Source organism: Meles meles, chromosome 13 (assembly GCF_922984935.1).
Source record: "Meles meles chromosome 13, mMelMel3.1 paternal haplotype, whole genome shotgun sequence".
Classification (NCBI taxonomy): Eukaryota; Metazoa; Chordata; class Mammalia; order Carnivora; family Mustelidae; genus Meles; species Meles meles.
Genome location: NC_060078.1, coordinates 56228621 through 56241469, shown reverse-complemented (window position 1 = coordinate 56241469; position 12849 = coordinate 56228621). Strand labels below are relative to the sequence as shown.

Below are 12849 nucleotides of genomic sequence, written 5' to 3'. Positions count from 1 at the left end.
TGGCTGAGGGATCTGAGGTCACAGAAGCTAAATGAATCTTACATAGCTAATCCATAGTAGAACCCAGACTAAAACTCATATTTTTAAAATAAATTTGTCTATAGTGACTTCATGAAAAACTGTCCAGTGCTGTTGAATTTAAAGTAGAGCATTTGTGATTTCCATTTTGGTAATGCTATCAAGAGAGAAAGCTAATAAAGCTAGGTGTGATATGTTCTTAGAGAACTCAAATTCTCTACAAATTCTCCACATTCTTTTTTCAGTGTTTTCACTGTCTTTTCAGTTCCTAGTCTGGAGTGTTATTGTGAATAGATGACAGACTTATTGGTAGGTAGTTGGTAGGTAGTTTCCAGGAGCTACACTTGCTTTCTGCTTGAAAAGTCTGTATTAACAGTTGTTACTTTATACCTCCGGTTTTGTATTTTTCCCCTGTGTAATGTATTTACACTGGTGAAATCTTAGTGGTATCCTCCTCAGAATTCATAGGTGTGTATTTCATCTAAGAAAGATACGCCTTTTATAATTTAAAAGCAGTGATTTATGGCGATAGTGTTTTCAGATTGTTTTCCAGCTCTGTAGAATGCTGTATAATGATTGGGCATATTCAGGCACATTACATTAGTTGTCGTCAAAGCAGATCCCTCCTGAGAGAGAAACTGTTCTAGTTGAGCAACCAGACTCTTCAATTATTTGTGATGTTTGTATTTGCCCACATGCCTGCAAGAGAAATTTCATTAACATATGATCAACCAAGATCCTTTTTCTAGCCTGCCATAAAGATAGGTTTTTCCCATTGACCACATTTTACTAGATTTTACATCGGTGGAAGATACTCTTCAAGACCTCTTTGTGAATCATTCTGAGATAACTCTGCTCAGAAATTTCATTTGTTTATATTGGCATTTTTCCTATACACACACATGCGCGCGTGTGCGCGCGCACACACCCTAATCATACACAGATGCATGTATATGTATGTACTATAATATACTTTGTGTTTTCCTTTGCCAAATAAGTGGAAAATCATCTTAAAATTTGCTAAATTTTTTATTTGTTTAGTGCCTGTAGAACAGGCATAGCTGGGGAGAAAAAGGATGCAGGCAGTGTAGACAAAAGACCTGACTGTCTTTTGAGGAAGTAAGATACTGGTATGAGGTTGTAAGTGGTGTAGACCTAGGTACCAAAGGAATATATGGAGAGAAAGCCATGGGACTTAGGAGAAAGTGACAGGCTGTGGGGTTTGAGAGGTGTGAGAGGTAGGGAATCAAGGATTACTCCGTGGAGGAGAGGGTAGGGGGATGGGACGTATTTTAGGGTGGACATCTGTGGTGGACTTTCCAGCATAGGCAAAAAAAAATCCAGAGGCCAGGAGAGCACAGGATGTGTGGCATCTGCAGGTAGTGGAGTGTGGCTGGAATATAGGGAGACAGAATGAGAGATGGTTGGGTAAGAGAGAGCTGAACACAGTTCACACTGTGAGAAATCTTAAAAGCTTTGTGCAGGTCAGTACCGTATTGTAGATCTCAGAACTTCATGCATAACACTGCCACGTTGTTAATGGCAATTGTCAGTGACTATCTGATTTTAGCAGCAAGGGATTTGGTGGCTTTGCAGAGTTTTGTTGTGAGGTCTCCCACAGCTGTTTGTTGCTACCAAAGCCTGGACCTTCCTGTGGTTCTCTTTCTCCTCTCATTGCTGTAGTTGCCTGCTGTCCTTTGTGCATTATCACACTCCATGGAAATCCTGTCTGGGGCCTCTTGGTACCTGTTCTCCTAGCTCCTGCTGGAGGAACCCTTTATAGCCACCTCATGGCCTAATCCTCCCTCCCTTCTCTTCTCAGCCTCAGTTTTTGCCATGAAAATCCCAAATTTCTCGCTGCCTAAAAGGGCCTTTGATAAAAAGGGAATCTGTATGGGAGCCATTGTTGTTGGAAACAAGAAAGCAGTGATGATCTTCTACTTTGGGAGTAGGAGTATTTCCCTTTTCCTCTTTTATGGGACTTTAGTGTTTCCATGTTGGTGGTGTGGTTTTGGGGTACCCACTCTGAGCTGAGCTATATTATGGAGAAACTTTTCTCTCTTGTTAAGGGTTGGGGAGACAAGTTGCTAGTGTCTGGATTATAACTCAGATTGCTGTTTGTCATGGAAATAATAACCGTAGCTGGCCACTAATCATGGTTCAGCTATAGAGCACATTTAAGAAGTTTTAATCAACATTTAAGAAATTTAACATTGTTTCTTGGGGGGAATTGTATTTCAAGTTCTAAATAACCAATAATATAGTACAGGAGAACTTAAACAACTGTGCTTTCTTTTTTTGTTGTTAAGGTTTATCTTTTATTCTAATTGTGTAAGTCATATACAAAAAATAATTTCAGTGGATATCTAGAGTGTTTGCAGGTGTTTTGGATTTTGTTTTGTTCAGAAACTAATGATCATAAGCACATTTTTTTCCCATTGAGAAATAATGACATATATCAGTGTATAAGCTTAAGGCATATAGTGTGATGGTTTGATTTACATACTGTGAAATGGCCACAAATAGGTAGAAAGAATAGAAGAAAAGAATGAAGAAAACGATTTTCTCCTTGTGATGAGAACTTTTAGGATTTACTCTTGAAGACTTTCCTAAATATCATGCCGCAGTGTTAGTTGGAGTCATCATGTTGTACTTTGCATCCCTAGTGCTTATTTATAAGCACATTTTTGAGAGGTTTATAGGTTAGAGACCATCTGAACAATATTGTGCTGGCAGTATTTTTGAAAGCAGTCAAGAGTTTAAACGAATCATCTCTAGGGGACCTTTGGGTAATTTATAAACAGTGACACCTGCTAGATATAGATATTTATATTTTAATCTTTCTAATTATGAAGAGTCACTGGGATTCCTCATAGAATCTATGGCCTCTAGTGACTTGTATCTCTAAGAATGTTAAAATGAATTTGTATCTCAGAGATATTATAGCTAGAAATCGTTCTATTTAGGATCATAGTTTTGAGTTTTTGTATATGTTAAGTGAAAACTTTCTTATGTGTCTTAAGCTTTTTTATTTTTGTTTTTTTAAGCCAGGTTACTCATTTAAAATTATTTCATCAGTGTTCTTCTATAAAAGGGAAAAAATTATATACTGAACCCTCATATACTTATCACCCAGATTCAGCAATCATGAATATAGATTTTAACTTCAGGAGATGTTGGCTTTTTCTTGTGTTATTTTTCCTATAACTATCTTACAAACCAGTGTGCTAATTTGCAATTTTTACCTTATACAGATGATGTGATGCCAGCCACTTACTGTGAAATTGACTTAGATAAAGAAAAGAGAGATGCATTTGTGTATGCTATCAAAAATCACTACTGGTACCAGATGTACATAGATGACTTACCAATATGGGGTAGGTATTCTATTGTGTGTTATATTTAAAGTTTGGGAACATTTGCATAATAAACATGACTTATGTAATGAGTCTTAAGGTGTTTGATTGTACTCTGAATCAGTAAATGTGTTTTTGGTATTTTCCGCAGAATGATTTTATGGTCTCCTATTACTTGAAGTGGTTTTAACATGGCCAAACCTTGTATGAAACTCCCTCAAAATATGACTTTTATATAGTATAACTTTTCAGATTCAAGGAATTAAAAGGTATTTTGAACAGTCTGAAATATCCTCCCTTCCCCCATTTTTTTTGTATCTTATTTTGATTTATTCTATCAAATACAATCAAAGGAACTAAATAGGATTTTGAAGTTTTATTTTGGCTTTCTCTCATGGGGAACTGGTAGTATGGTTTTTAGACAGTCTCCTGAATTCCTTGTTTCAGTATTTCCTGTGTTATTTTCCGAAACACTGTATGTTTAAAATTTTTTTCATGGGTTTTTAAGATTTTTATTTTTAAGTAATTTCTACACCCAACAGGGGATCAGACTTACAACCCCAAGATCAAGAGTCGCATGCCCTACTGCCCCACTGAGTCAGCCAGTTGCCTCTAAAAATTTTTATTGTTTTAGCTCTTATTTATCTGTATTAATGGAGAGGAACTATGGTATAGTTAATACAAACCTGTGTAAAATCCAAACTTTGTATTGGATTTGATAAATTATTTTAGATTTTTTAAGGATATATTTACATGCAGCTTTGCAGGAGAACAATATTAGGGAAAGGAATTACATTTATGTACTGTTGAAATGAGTTAGCAAGTTAGTATAAAGTAAGTGAATATTCTAAAAGGGGCAAAAAAAAAAAAAAAAAAACCTGGGTAGTTGTGTACTTACTGCAATTGGTAAGGCATTTGGGGATCACTGTTGCTCTTTGTCCCTTTGTTTCTCATATGGGTGACAGCTTGCAAGACACAGAGCTCTGCAGATGTGTACTAGTGACTGGGTAGGTCCCATAGCTGGTTTGGCTGCATGAAGATGGTGAACTTGTTAAGAATCTGATTAAATTATTCTTAAATGCAAAGCACAGTGAGCCATCAGACAGTGTGTTTGGTATTATTCTCTTAGTTTTGTTTTGATTTTTTCCTTTGGACACCTGGTCTTATATGTAATGAATATTTTAATTCTTTTTTTGTTTTTTTTAAAGATTTCACCCATTTATTTGTCAGCAAGATAGAGTACAGGCAAGCAGAGTGGCAGGCAGAGGCAGAGGGAGAAGCAGGATCCCTGCGGAGCAAGGAGCCCGATGTGGGACTTGATCCCAGGACGCTGGGATCATGACCTGAGCTGAAGGCAGCCGCTTAACCGACTGAGCCACCCAGGCGCCCATGAATATTTTAGTTCTTAAAATTGTTAGCAGACTACTATATTTGTGAGCAGCAAACTGAAATACTGAAAATATCAGACCAGAGTTTAATGTAGTGCGAAGATGAAATTTGTAAGAAAGTCAATCTCAAGATATAATTGTATGCATCATTGCTACTCTGTTGCATGTTAATTAGGTATAAATAGTAAGCATTTCATATAAATGACTGTAATTAGTATTACATTAACACAGACATTTCTGTGATCAGCAAGGATAGCAAGAAGACGTGATGAATATTCACTCAAGATTTCTGAGCCTGTAGTTCAAGAGAACCTGTTAGTTAGGGTCTCTCCTCTTTTTTTTGGTGAGAGAGCAGGTTCCTCCCGTGCTCTTTTCCATTGCTTTTGGGTTTCTTCTTCAGAACCGTAGGGTTTTTTTCAGTTATTTCTGTGGGTCCCCTTAGCAATGTGGCAACTGTGCTTTCCTGTCCTAAAATAAATCTTTTTTAGCCCTGGGATTCTAGGGTCTGCCATGTTTAGGAAAGTACATTTGAGTGTCTGAGAATGTCTGAACTATGGGAATTCTTGGCAGAAGGAAAATTCTTATTTGGCTTTTTCTGGGGTAAGTGTTTCTGTGTCTTTTAAAAGCCCCGTAGAGAATAGCTTCTTATTAGGTGTAATTGTGTCTCCACTCCCAGAGTTTTCACTGTAGATAGGTAAATAAACCTTGGTGAAATTAATTATTAGAAAGATTTCATTATCCCTTTGTAACCCCAAACACAATGATTAACTGTATTCCTTGAATATGTATCAATTTGAGAGAAATTTTTTTTATTAACTTTGGTTAATAAGCAAATAAGCTTAAGAGGAAGAAATGATCTTTTCTTCCCCTAATACTTTAATGAGATGCATTGACCAAAGAGGGAAGGCCCTAAGGAGTCACTTTTAATGGATGAGGCTCTTGGGAAGTCTGTAGGTTTGATAGATAGATAGACATAGATAACTAGCTGACAGTATGAGGGTACAAGGGGTAGATCTCAGCTACCACCTGTTGTCCTGACACTGTATGGGTGTTCTTTCAGTATCCCAAACTATGATCAAAATTATTATTTTAGGGGTGGCTAGGTGGCTCAGTTGGTTAAGTGTCTTCCTTCGACTCAGGTCATGATGATTCTAGGGTCCTGGGAGAGCCCTGTGTTGGGCTCTCTGCTCAGCGGGCAGTTTGCTCTCCGCCTCCTATCCCTCCCCTCCTGCTTGTGCTCTCTCTCTCTCTCTCATAAATAAATAAATAAAAAATCTTTAGGAAAAAAAAACAAAACCAAAATGATTTTTTTAAACTAGTGCCTCATTAACATTTGTCCTCAATGCTTCTTTTGTTTTGGTGATTTCCCAAGGATAGGTCCAGTACTTGAAGCATAAAGAGGAGGCATTTTAAGTTTTGGTATTGATAACACACATATGTGCAGCTTACTTAGGAAAGTATAGATCTCAGGCTGTTAGAGAAAGTACTGGATTGGGCCTCTGGAGAACTTGGTTTTAATTTTAGTTTGACTACTACTAACTGGGTGACTGTGGCAGATGTTGACTATACTTCCTGAAATTTTCAGGAATTAGGAAGTAATAAGGTGATAATTAGTACAATGAAGGTGATACTCATGACAGAGCATGAACTTTGAGGACTAAATTAGTGATGGATTTTGCTGACTGTTCATGGCATGACCATGGTTTATGTTTGCCAAGTAGTTATTTTTTTTAATTTAATTTATTATTTCAGTGTTCCAGGATTCATTGTTTATGCACCACACCCAGTGCTCCGTGCAATATGTGCCCTCCTTAATACCTACCACCAGGCTCACCCATCCCCTGATCCCCCCCTTTTCAAAACCCTCAGTTTGTTTCTCAGAGTCCACAGTCTCTCATGCTTTGTCTTCCCCTCTGATTGCCCCCAATTCACCTTGCCTTTCCTTCTCCTAATGTCCTCCATGTTACTCCTTATGCTCCACAAGTCAGTGAAACCATATGATAATCGACGTTCTTTGCTTGACTTATTTCACTCAATGTAATCACCTCTAGTCTTGTCCATGTTGATTTACAAAAGTTGGGTATTCATCCTTTCTGAGGGAGGCATAATACTCCACTGTATATCTGGACCATATCTTCTTTATCCATTCGTCTGTTGAAGGTCTGCCAAGTAGTTAATAAAGAGTAGAAGTCCAGCCTGTACTTTTGTCCTTTTCTAACGGTGAAGAATATGCTTGTTTATAAAAACTTTTTTAATGGGTTTTTAGCTTCTAACATATTTTAAACATTAAGCAATATTACCTTGTATAAAGTGTTATTTCTTTTGTAGGTATTGTTGGTGAAGCAGATGAAAATGGAGAAGATTACTATCTTTGGACCTATAAAAAACTTGAAATAGGTTTTAATGGCAATCGAATTGTTGATGTTAATCTAACTAGTGAAGGAAAAGTGAAACTGGTTCCCAATACTAAAATCCAGATGTCATATTCAGTAAGTATTAACATGTATAGAGAAAGAAGTGTTTGTGACCTAATGGCAACAGTTAAGTGTGTTTTACTACTTTAATAGATGAAAATAAGGTAAAACAAAATATTATTAAAACTGTATTTCCTTAATGTATATAAGTAAGCCTTCTAAAAGCAGGGAGATTTGCCTCAAGTCTGTATTAGAGAATTTCGACATTTGCAGGACTTACCATTGGCTACAGCAAAGTTTACCATTACAAATGAGCAGTTAGAGCTAAGCCAGCCATGTCTTTTCATGGTTACATTTTTAGATTGCAGCATACCTTGTTGTTTCTCTTTCCTTTTTACTGTTGCAGATAGAGATGATGCTGTATTGAAAATTGCTGGATGGGTATAGTTTACCATGTTTTGCTTTATCAGTTGGAATAAGATACTCCTGCAGAGTAAGAGCTTGTCAGAGCTCTTTGCAACTGTCAATTCTGTCCCATTAGGATTAAAAATAGTGGAAAGAAGAAAAATCTGATGTAGGTAGCCTCTCTCTTTGCCAGTTTTTTCCCTGATAACTGGAATGAATCCATTGCTAGTAGCCAGTTTTTGAAAGTTTTTTTTTCACTCATGCATATGTAACTAGTGCAAATGGTATTTATGTAACTGAACTTATAAAGAAGTTTGACAGTTGTAGTAAAACTAACGGATCTAAAGTCAAAGATGGATGGATTCTTACTTTAATTGGCCTAGTTAATTCAGTTCTTAACGTATTTATCAGGTCAAAGTATATGTCAGCAATAGTTAATAGTCCTTGAAAACTGAAGTGATCCCTCTACATAAAGTTGGAAGTTCTGTTAATACAGAGAGAAGAAAGTTGGTTAGTTTTTTATCTTATGTGTTTCAGCTTCTCAAATTGGCAGTAACTTTCCACCATTTCTCTAGCTTCTTGTTCTAAGTGTCCAGATCTTTCCTAATTTTGCTCAGGGTTTTGTTATGAGCTTATTAATTTATTTACTGGCCTTTACTTTTAAGTGAAAAAATTTTTTTTCAGGTGAAATGGAAAAAGTCAGATGTAAAATTTGAAGATCGATTTGACAAATATCTTGATCCATCGTTTTTTCAGCACAGGGTAGGTAAATTTTGTATTTTGAGACATTCATTATGTGCTCGGTCAGTTTAACAAACACTAACAAGCATCTGCCATACGCGGGGCACTGTGCTAAGGCCGTGGAGTTCAGACACATTGGACTTGTGATTTCACATGTAAGCTTAGAGTCCTAGGGAGATAGAGAGTTTTAGGGGAGCAGTCAAAAGCCCCCTTCATCATGCCTATGCTTTAAACCAGTTTTGAGTAACACAGGAAAGATATAACAAACCAAAAGCCAGAATTTTACTTTTATTATTAATGATGTTGATACTAAAAAATGTGACTGACTTTGTGGGCAGGTGGCCTTCTTAATATTGAAACTCAGAATTAGACTGACTTCTTACGCTCGGTGCTGGGCTATTTCAAGCTTCTGTGTATGAGCACCTGCCCTTGAGAAACTTAAAATGTGCAGAAACAGAGCAGAATGTGTGCTTCGTCTAGAAAGGAAGGCATGAGAGTGGAGTGAGAGCAGAGACTTGCTGGTAGAAGTCTTTCCACATAAAAAGGAACATCAGGACTGGGAAGAAATGCCCCCACTTCCCACCAGCAGAATCAAGATGGAGCTTAGCTCATACATCCACTGGCATTGTTGCTGGTTTTGTACAGGTGGTAGCTTTGGTTCTTTATAGGAAAAAAAATGGATTTTATTTTAGTGGTTTCCTCCTTCAAGGATGGAGATGAGAGGACATCGGAGGATAATGGAGTATAAGGGGATATAGCTGTTCTTCTGACTTTCTTCTTGACTTGCCTCTTCTGTCTTCTGATCTGATCTTTTAGACTGGAATTCTGAAGTTTAGTGGTAATCTAAGTTTTTGTGGTCTTAGTATTCATATCATTGCTGCCAGACTTCACCAGAACCTCTCACTACTTCTATCCTCTGGGTCCTAGCATGTTACTCCTGGAGCTAAAATTTCCTCCCCAACCACCTCCACTTCCCCTACCCCCCTGAGTGTTCTCTTCAGATGTCGTGTTCGTGCAGTCTTGAACATGGTTGAGTTATAGGCACAAATAACTTAAATGTTTAGATAGTACTTGAAAATATGAGGGTTCTCAACTGACATTTTCTATTGGAACACATGAGCCTGCCTTGTTTCTCATGCCATTGGGTGTTGATAACTTGAAGGAAAGGCTGCCGTTTGGCATTTTCACTAGTAGAACAAGGTCCCATATTTCTCCTTTTAGCAGTTATTAACTGAGCACCTGCTATGTGTCAAGCACGGTACTAAGTAAGTGGAGTACATTAGAGAATGAAAGTCCAAGATCTGCATTGTCTTGGAGCTTACCCTTCTAGTAGGGGGAGACACGTGATAGACATACTAAGTTAAGGGTATAGTGTGTTCAAAGATACGTCCTTCAAGAAAGAGCAGTGGACCAGGAGTGCCACAGGCGAGGCTAGCTGTAGTTTGACTGTGGTGCTCAGAGTAAGCCCCTGAGATGGACTTTGGAGTCAAAACTTGAAGGAGTTGATGGAAATCAGGAATATGGATATGGGGGGTGGAAGAAGAGTGTTCCAGGCAGGGGCAACACCTTTGAAAAGCCTGTTAGGGTGGGAATGTGCTTGGGAGCTTGAGGAATAGCAAGGAGGCCAGTGTGGCTGGAGCAGGGGGAGGGGAGGAAGGGTGGATGAGGTCAGAGAGCAGTGGGAGCTAGACCATCCATGGCTGCTGGGGAGCCTTTGAATGCAAAGAGGGGCCTGGTAGTGTTGGTAGTGTTTTCCGCAGGGAATGACAAATCGCACTTCTTTTTAAAAAGGATCACTCAGGTTATTTTGTTGAAAAGAGGCCATGTGGGGGGAGGGGAGAAGCAGGGAGACGAAGAGGCTGTTGCAGCAGTGCAGTGAAAGGGAAGTGGCTCAGACCAAGGTGTAGTGGGGGAGTTGGTGAGAAGGTGTCACACTGTTATTTATTTGAAAGACAGAAATTACAAGTAGGCGGAGAGGCAGGCAGAGAGAGAGAGGAGGAAGCAGGCTCCCTGCTGAGCAGAGAGCCCAATGCGGGGCATGATCCCAGGACCCTGGGATCATGACCTGAGCCGATGCAGGGCTCAATCCCAGGACCCTGGGATCATGATTTGAGCCGAAGGCAGAGGCTTTAACCCACTGAGCCACCCAGGTGCCCCAAGCCGGGTGGGATTTCTGATGGAAAGCAAGATAAAGAAAGGTTGACAAGAACTCTACAGAGTTTTTGGCCTGAGCAGCTATTAGTTAGAGCCACCGTCACTGAGGCATTGAGTCCGTATTTGGAGAAGGTGTGGAGGGGAAGCTCAGAGTACAGCTTGGGACTTGTTGGTTTTGAAGTGTCATAAGACATCCAAATGGAGATACTTAGCACTGAGCCCAGTATATGAGTCCAGGATTCAGGAGAGGGGTCTGGGCTAGAGATACGGATTGTGCAACCATTGGCATATAAATGGTATTTAATAAAGCCATGAGATTGGATGCAGTTACTAATGAAGAGTATAAATAGAGTATAGAGTAGAAATAGAAGGGGACTAAGGACTGAGTGTTTGGGGCTGGTAAGAAAAGATTCGGGAAAGTAGGTGAAACCAGTTCAGGCTCTGGGGAGATCCCAGTAAGGTAGGAAGGGAAAGCTTTTGTGGTGTTCTGGAAGCCAAGAGAAGAAAGTGTATCATGGAGGAGAGGGAGATTAGTTCTGCATTGTTGCTGCTGGATCAGGTAAGGTGAAAGTGACTTTCAGATTCATTTGGAGTCATCCATAAACTTGACAAAGAGTGGTTTGGGAGTAGTGGGGGGGCAGGATCTGAACAGAGCTGGTATAAGAGCATGGAGGAAAGGAGTTGGAGACTGCAAGTTTGGCAGCTAAGGGGAGCAGAGAAATGGTGTGGTAGGAAGTAGGAAGGATGGAGTCGGAAGGTTTTATTTTGAGATGTAAGAAACACTTTTATACATGGAAGGATTCAGCAGCGAGTGCAAAACTGACAGTGCAGAAAAGAGAGGGGAGAATTACTGCGGCCTGTTCCTTAAGTAGGCGGGAGGGGCAGGGTCTACTGGTTGACAGCAGGGATGGTTTCTGATACTACCAACACAGGCTCAGGCTCAGGAGCTTGAGCTGGACACACAATGTTGCTGCCACCCACCTAACCGTGGGCACAACACTTAGTTCCTCAGCTTTCTGCCTCCTCCATAGTGAAGCACAGATTGTAGTACTGTGCGCTGTTGGGATATTCCATTCGATAGTGTGCATAAAGCCCTTAGTTCCGATTTGACACATAGCTGGTGCTTAGTGAGTGGCACCACTCGGGGATGTATTTCTCCAATGTCCTAAAATTTGTGATGAACCCGGGGTGCTGCTTTTGTGTTAGCAACACTAGGGGGCGCTGGAGTCACCAGTTCATAAGATTAGTAAGCCTTTTGTGACATCTGGTTTCTTCATTATTTTTAAGAAATACTTCCCTTGATATAATAATTTTGAAATCATAACAGCATTTTGTAATTTTTGGAATAAAAGGATATAAAATGTCAGATTAATGGTAGTACCTTATAATGGGTATTGGTTTAAAATTTATGTCTTAGATTAGAAAATAGGAGGGAGCTTTGTTAGAAAGTTTTGCATTTTAGGTGTATCTTTCTTATTATTAAATAGTAACTATATAAAACTACTTTTCAGAAATTTGATAAATTGAGAGAAGATGTGAAACAAATATAATTTTATCTCATCTTTTTTTGGATCATTAATTTCTCAGGGTGAGAACAAAATCAAATCTTTGGAAAAGTCTATAATTATAGAGTGCTTTTATAAATCTTGAATGACACTTTAATGCTAAACTTAAATCTTATATAACCCTTTTTTGTAATTATTTCAGAATATAATGCATTCATGATTTCCTTTATAACTTCAGTAGGTATTCAATAAATAAATTATTAAATATAGGAAAAAATGATTTTATAAAGAGGCAGAGGCAGTTGGCTATCTCTTGTTTTTCAGGGAGAGTCACAGAGTTTGTCCCTTTCCTGAAGCCTCAGGGTGGGGAACAGAGCTAGGGCTGCCCTTCACCCTAGTGCACATACTTAGAATACTAGCTCAAGTTACATCTTTTGCATATGTACCTGTAGTTTAGAGCAGGAGTACATCTATGAATAATATGTAGATGAGAGGTTTTATGGAGATAGGAAGATAGGAAGAATGAAGGAACAAAAGATCATGCAAATACTTTGAAAGATAATAACACAACAGTTTACAACTTGTAAATTTTCCATGCGCTTTACATTTATTATCTTATTTGAACCATATAACCACTCCAGAGAGTAGATAGCATTGTAGATGGGGACCTTTGGCAATTGCTGATGGCTGGGTAAAGGTGCAGATTTAGGGGTGCTAAATGAGACAGGGGGATAGCACCTCAGGGAATGAAAGAGATGTAGAGTCTAGCAGAAAGACTGATTTAAGAGTGGAACAACTTCTAGGAGATTGACAGAAGGAATGAGAGGTTAGGAGGAAAATGCAGAAAAATAAATGAAATTGGGGCCTT

General features: G+C 38.8%; 1 protein-coding gene across 1 annotated transcript in view; it reads left to right on the top strand.

Moving 5' to 3' along the window:
• TM9SF3 (transmembrane 9 superfamily member 3) overlaps positions 1-12849 on the top strand; it is a 70895-nt gene that overhangs the window by 17068 nt on the left and 40978 nt on the right. Inside the window, exons 3-5 of the mRNA XM_046026200.1 lie at positions 3273-3395; positions 7091-7251; positions 8266-8343. Of these exons, the coding sequence (XP_045882156.1) occupies positions 3273-3395; positions 7091-7251; positions 8266-8343 (362 nt within the window). The remainder of the gene's footprint in view (positions 1-3272; positions 3396-7090; positions 7252-8265; positions 8344-12849) is intronic.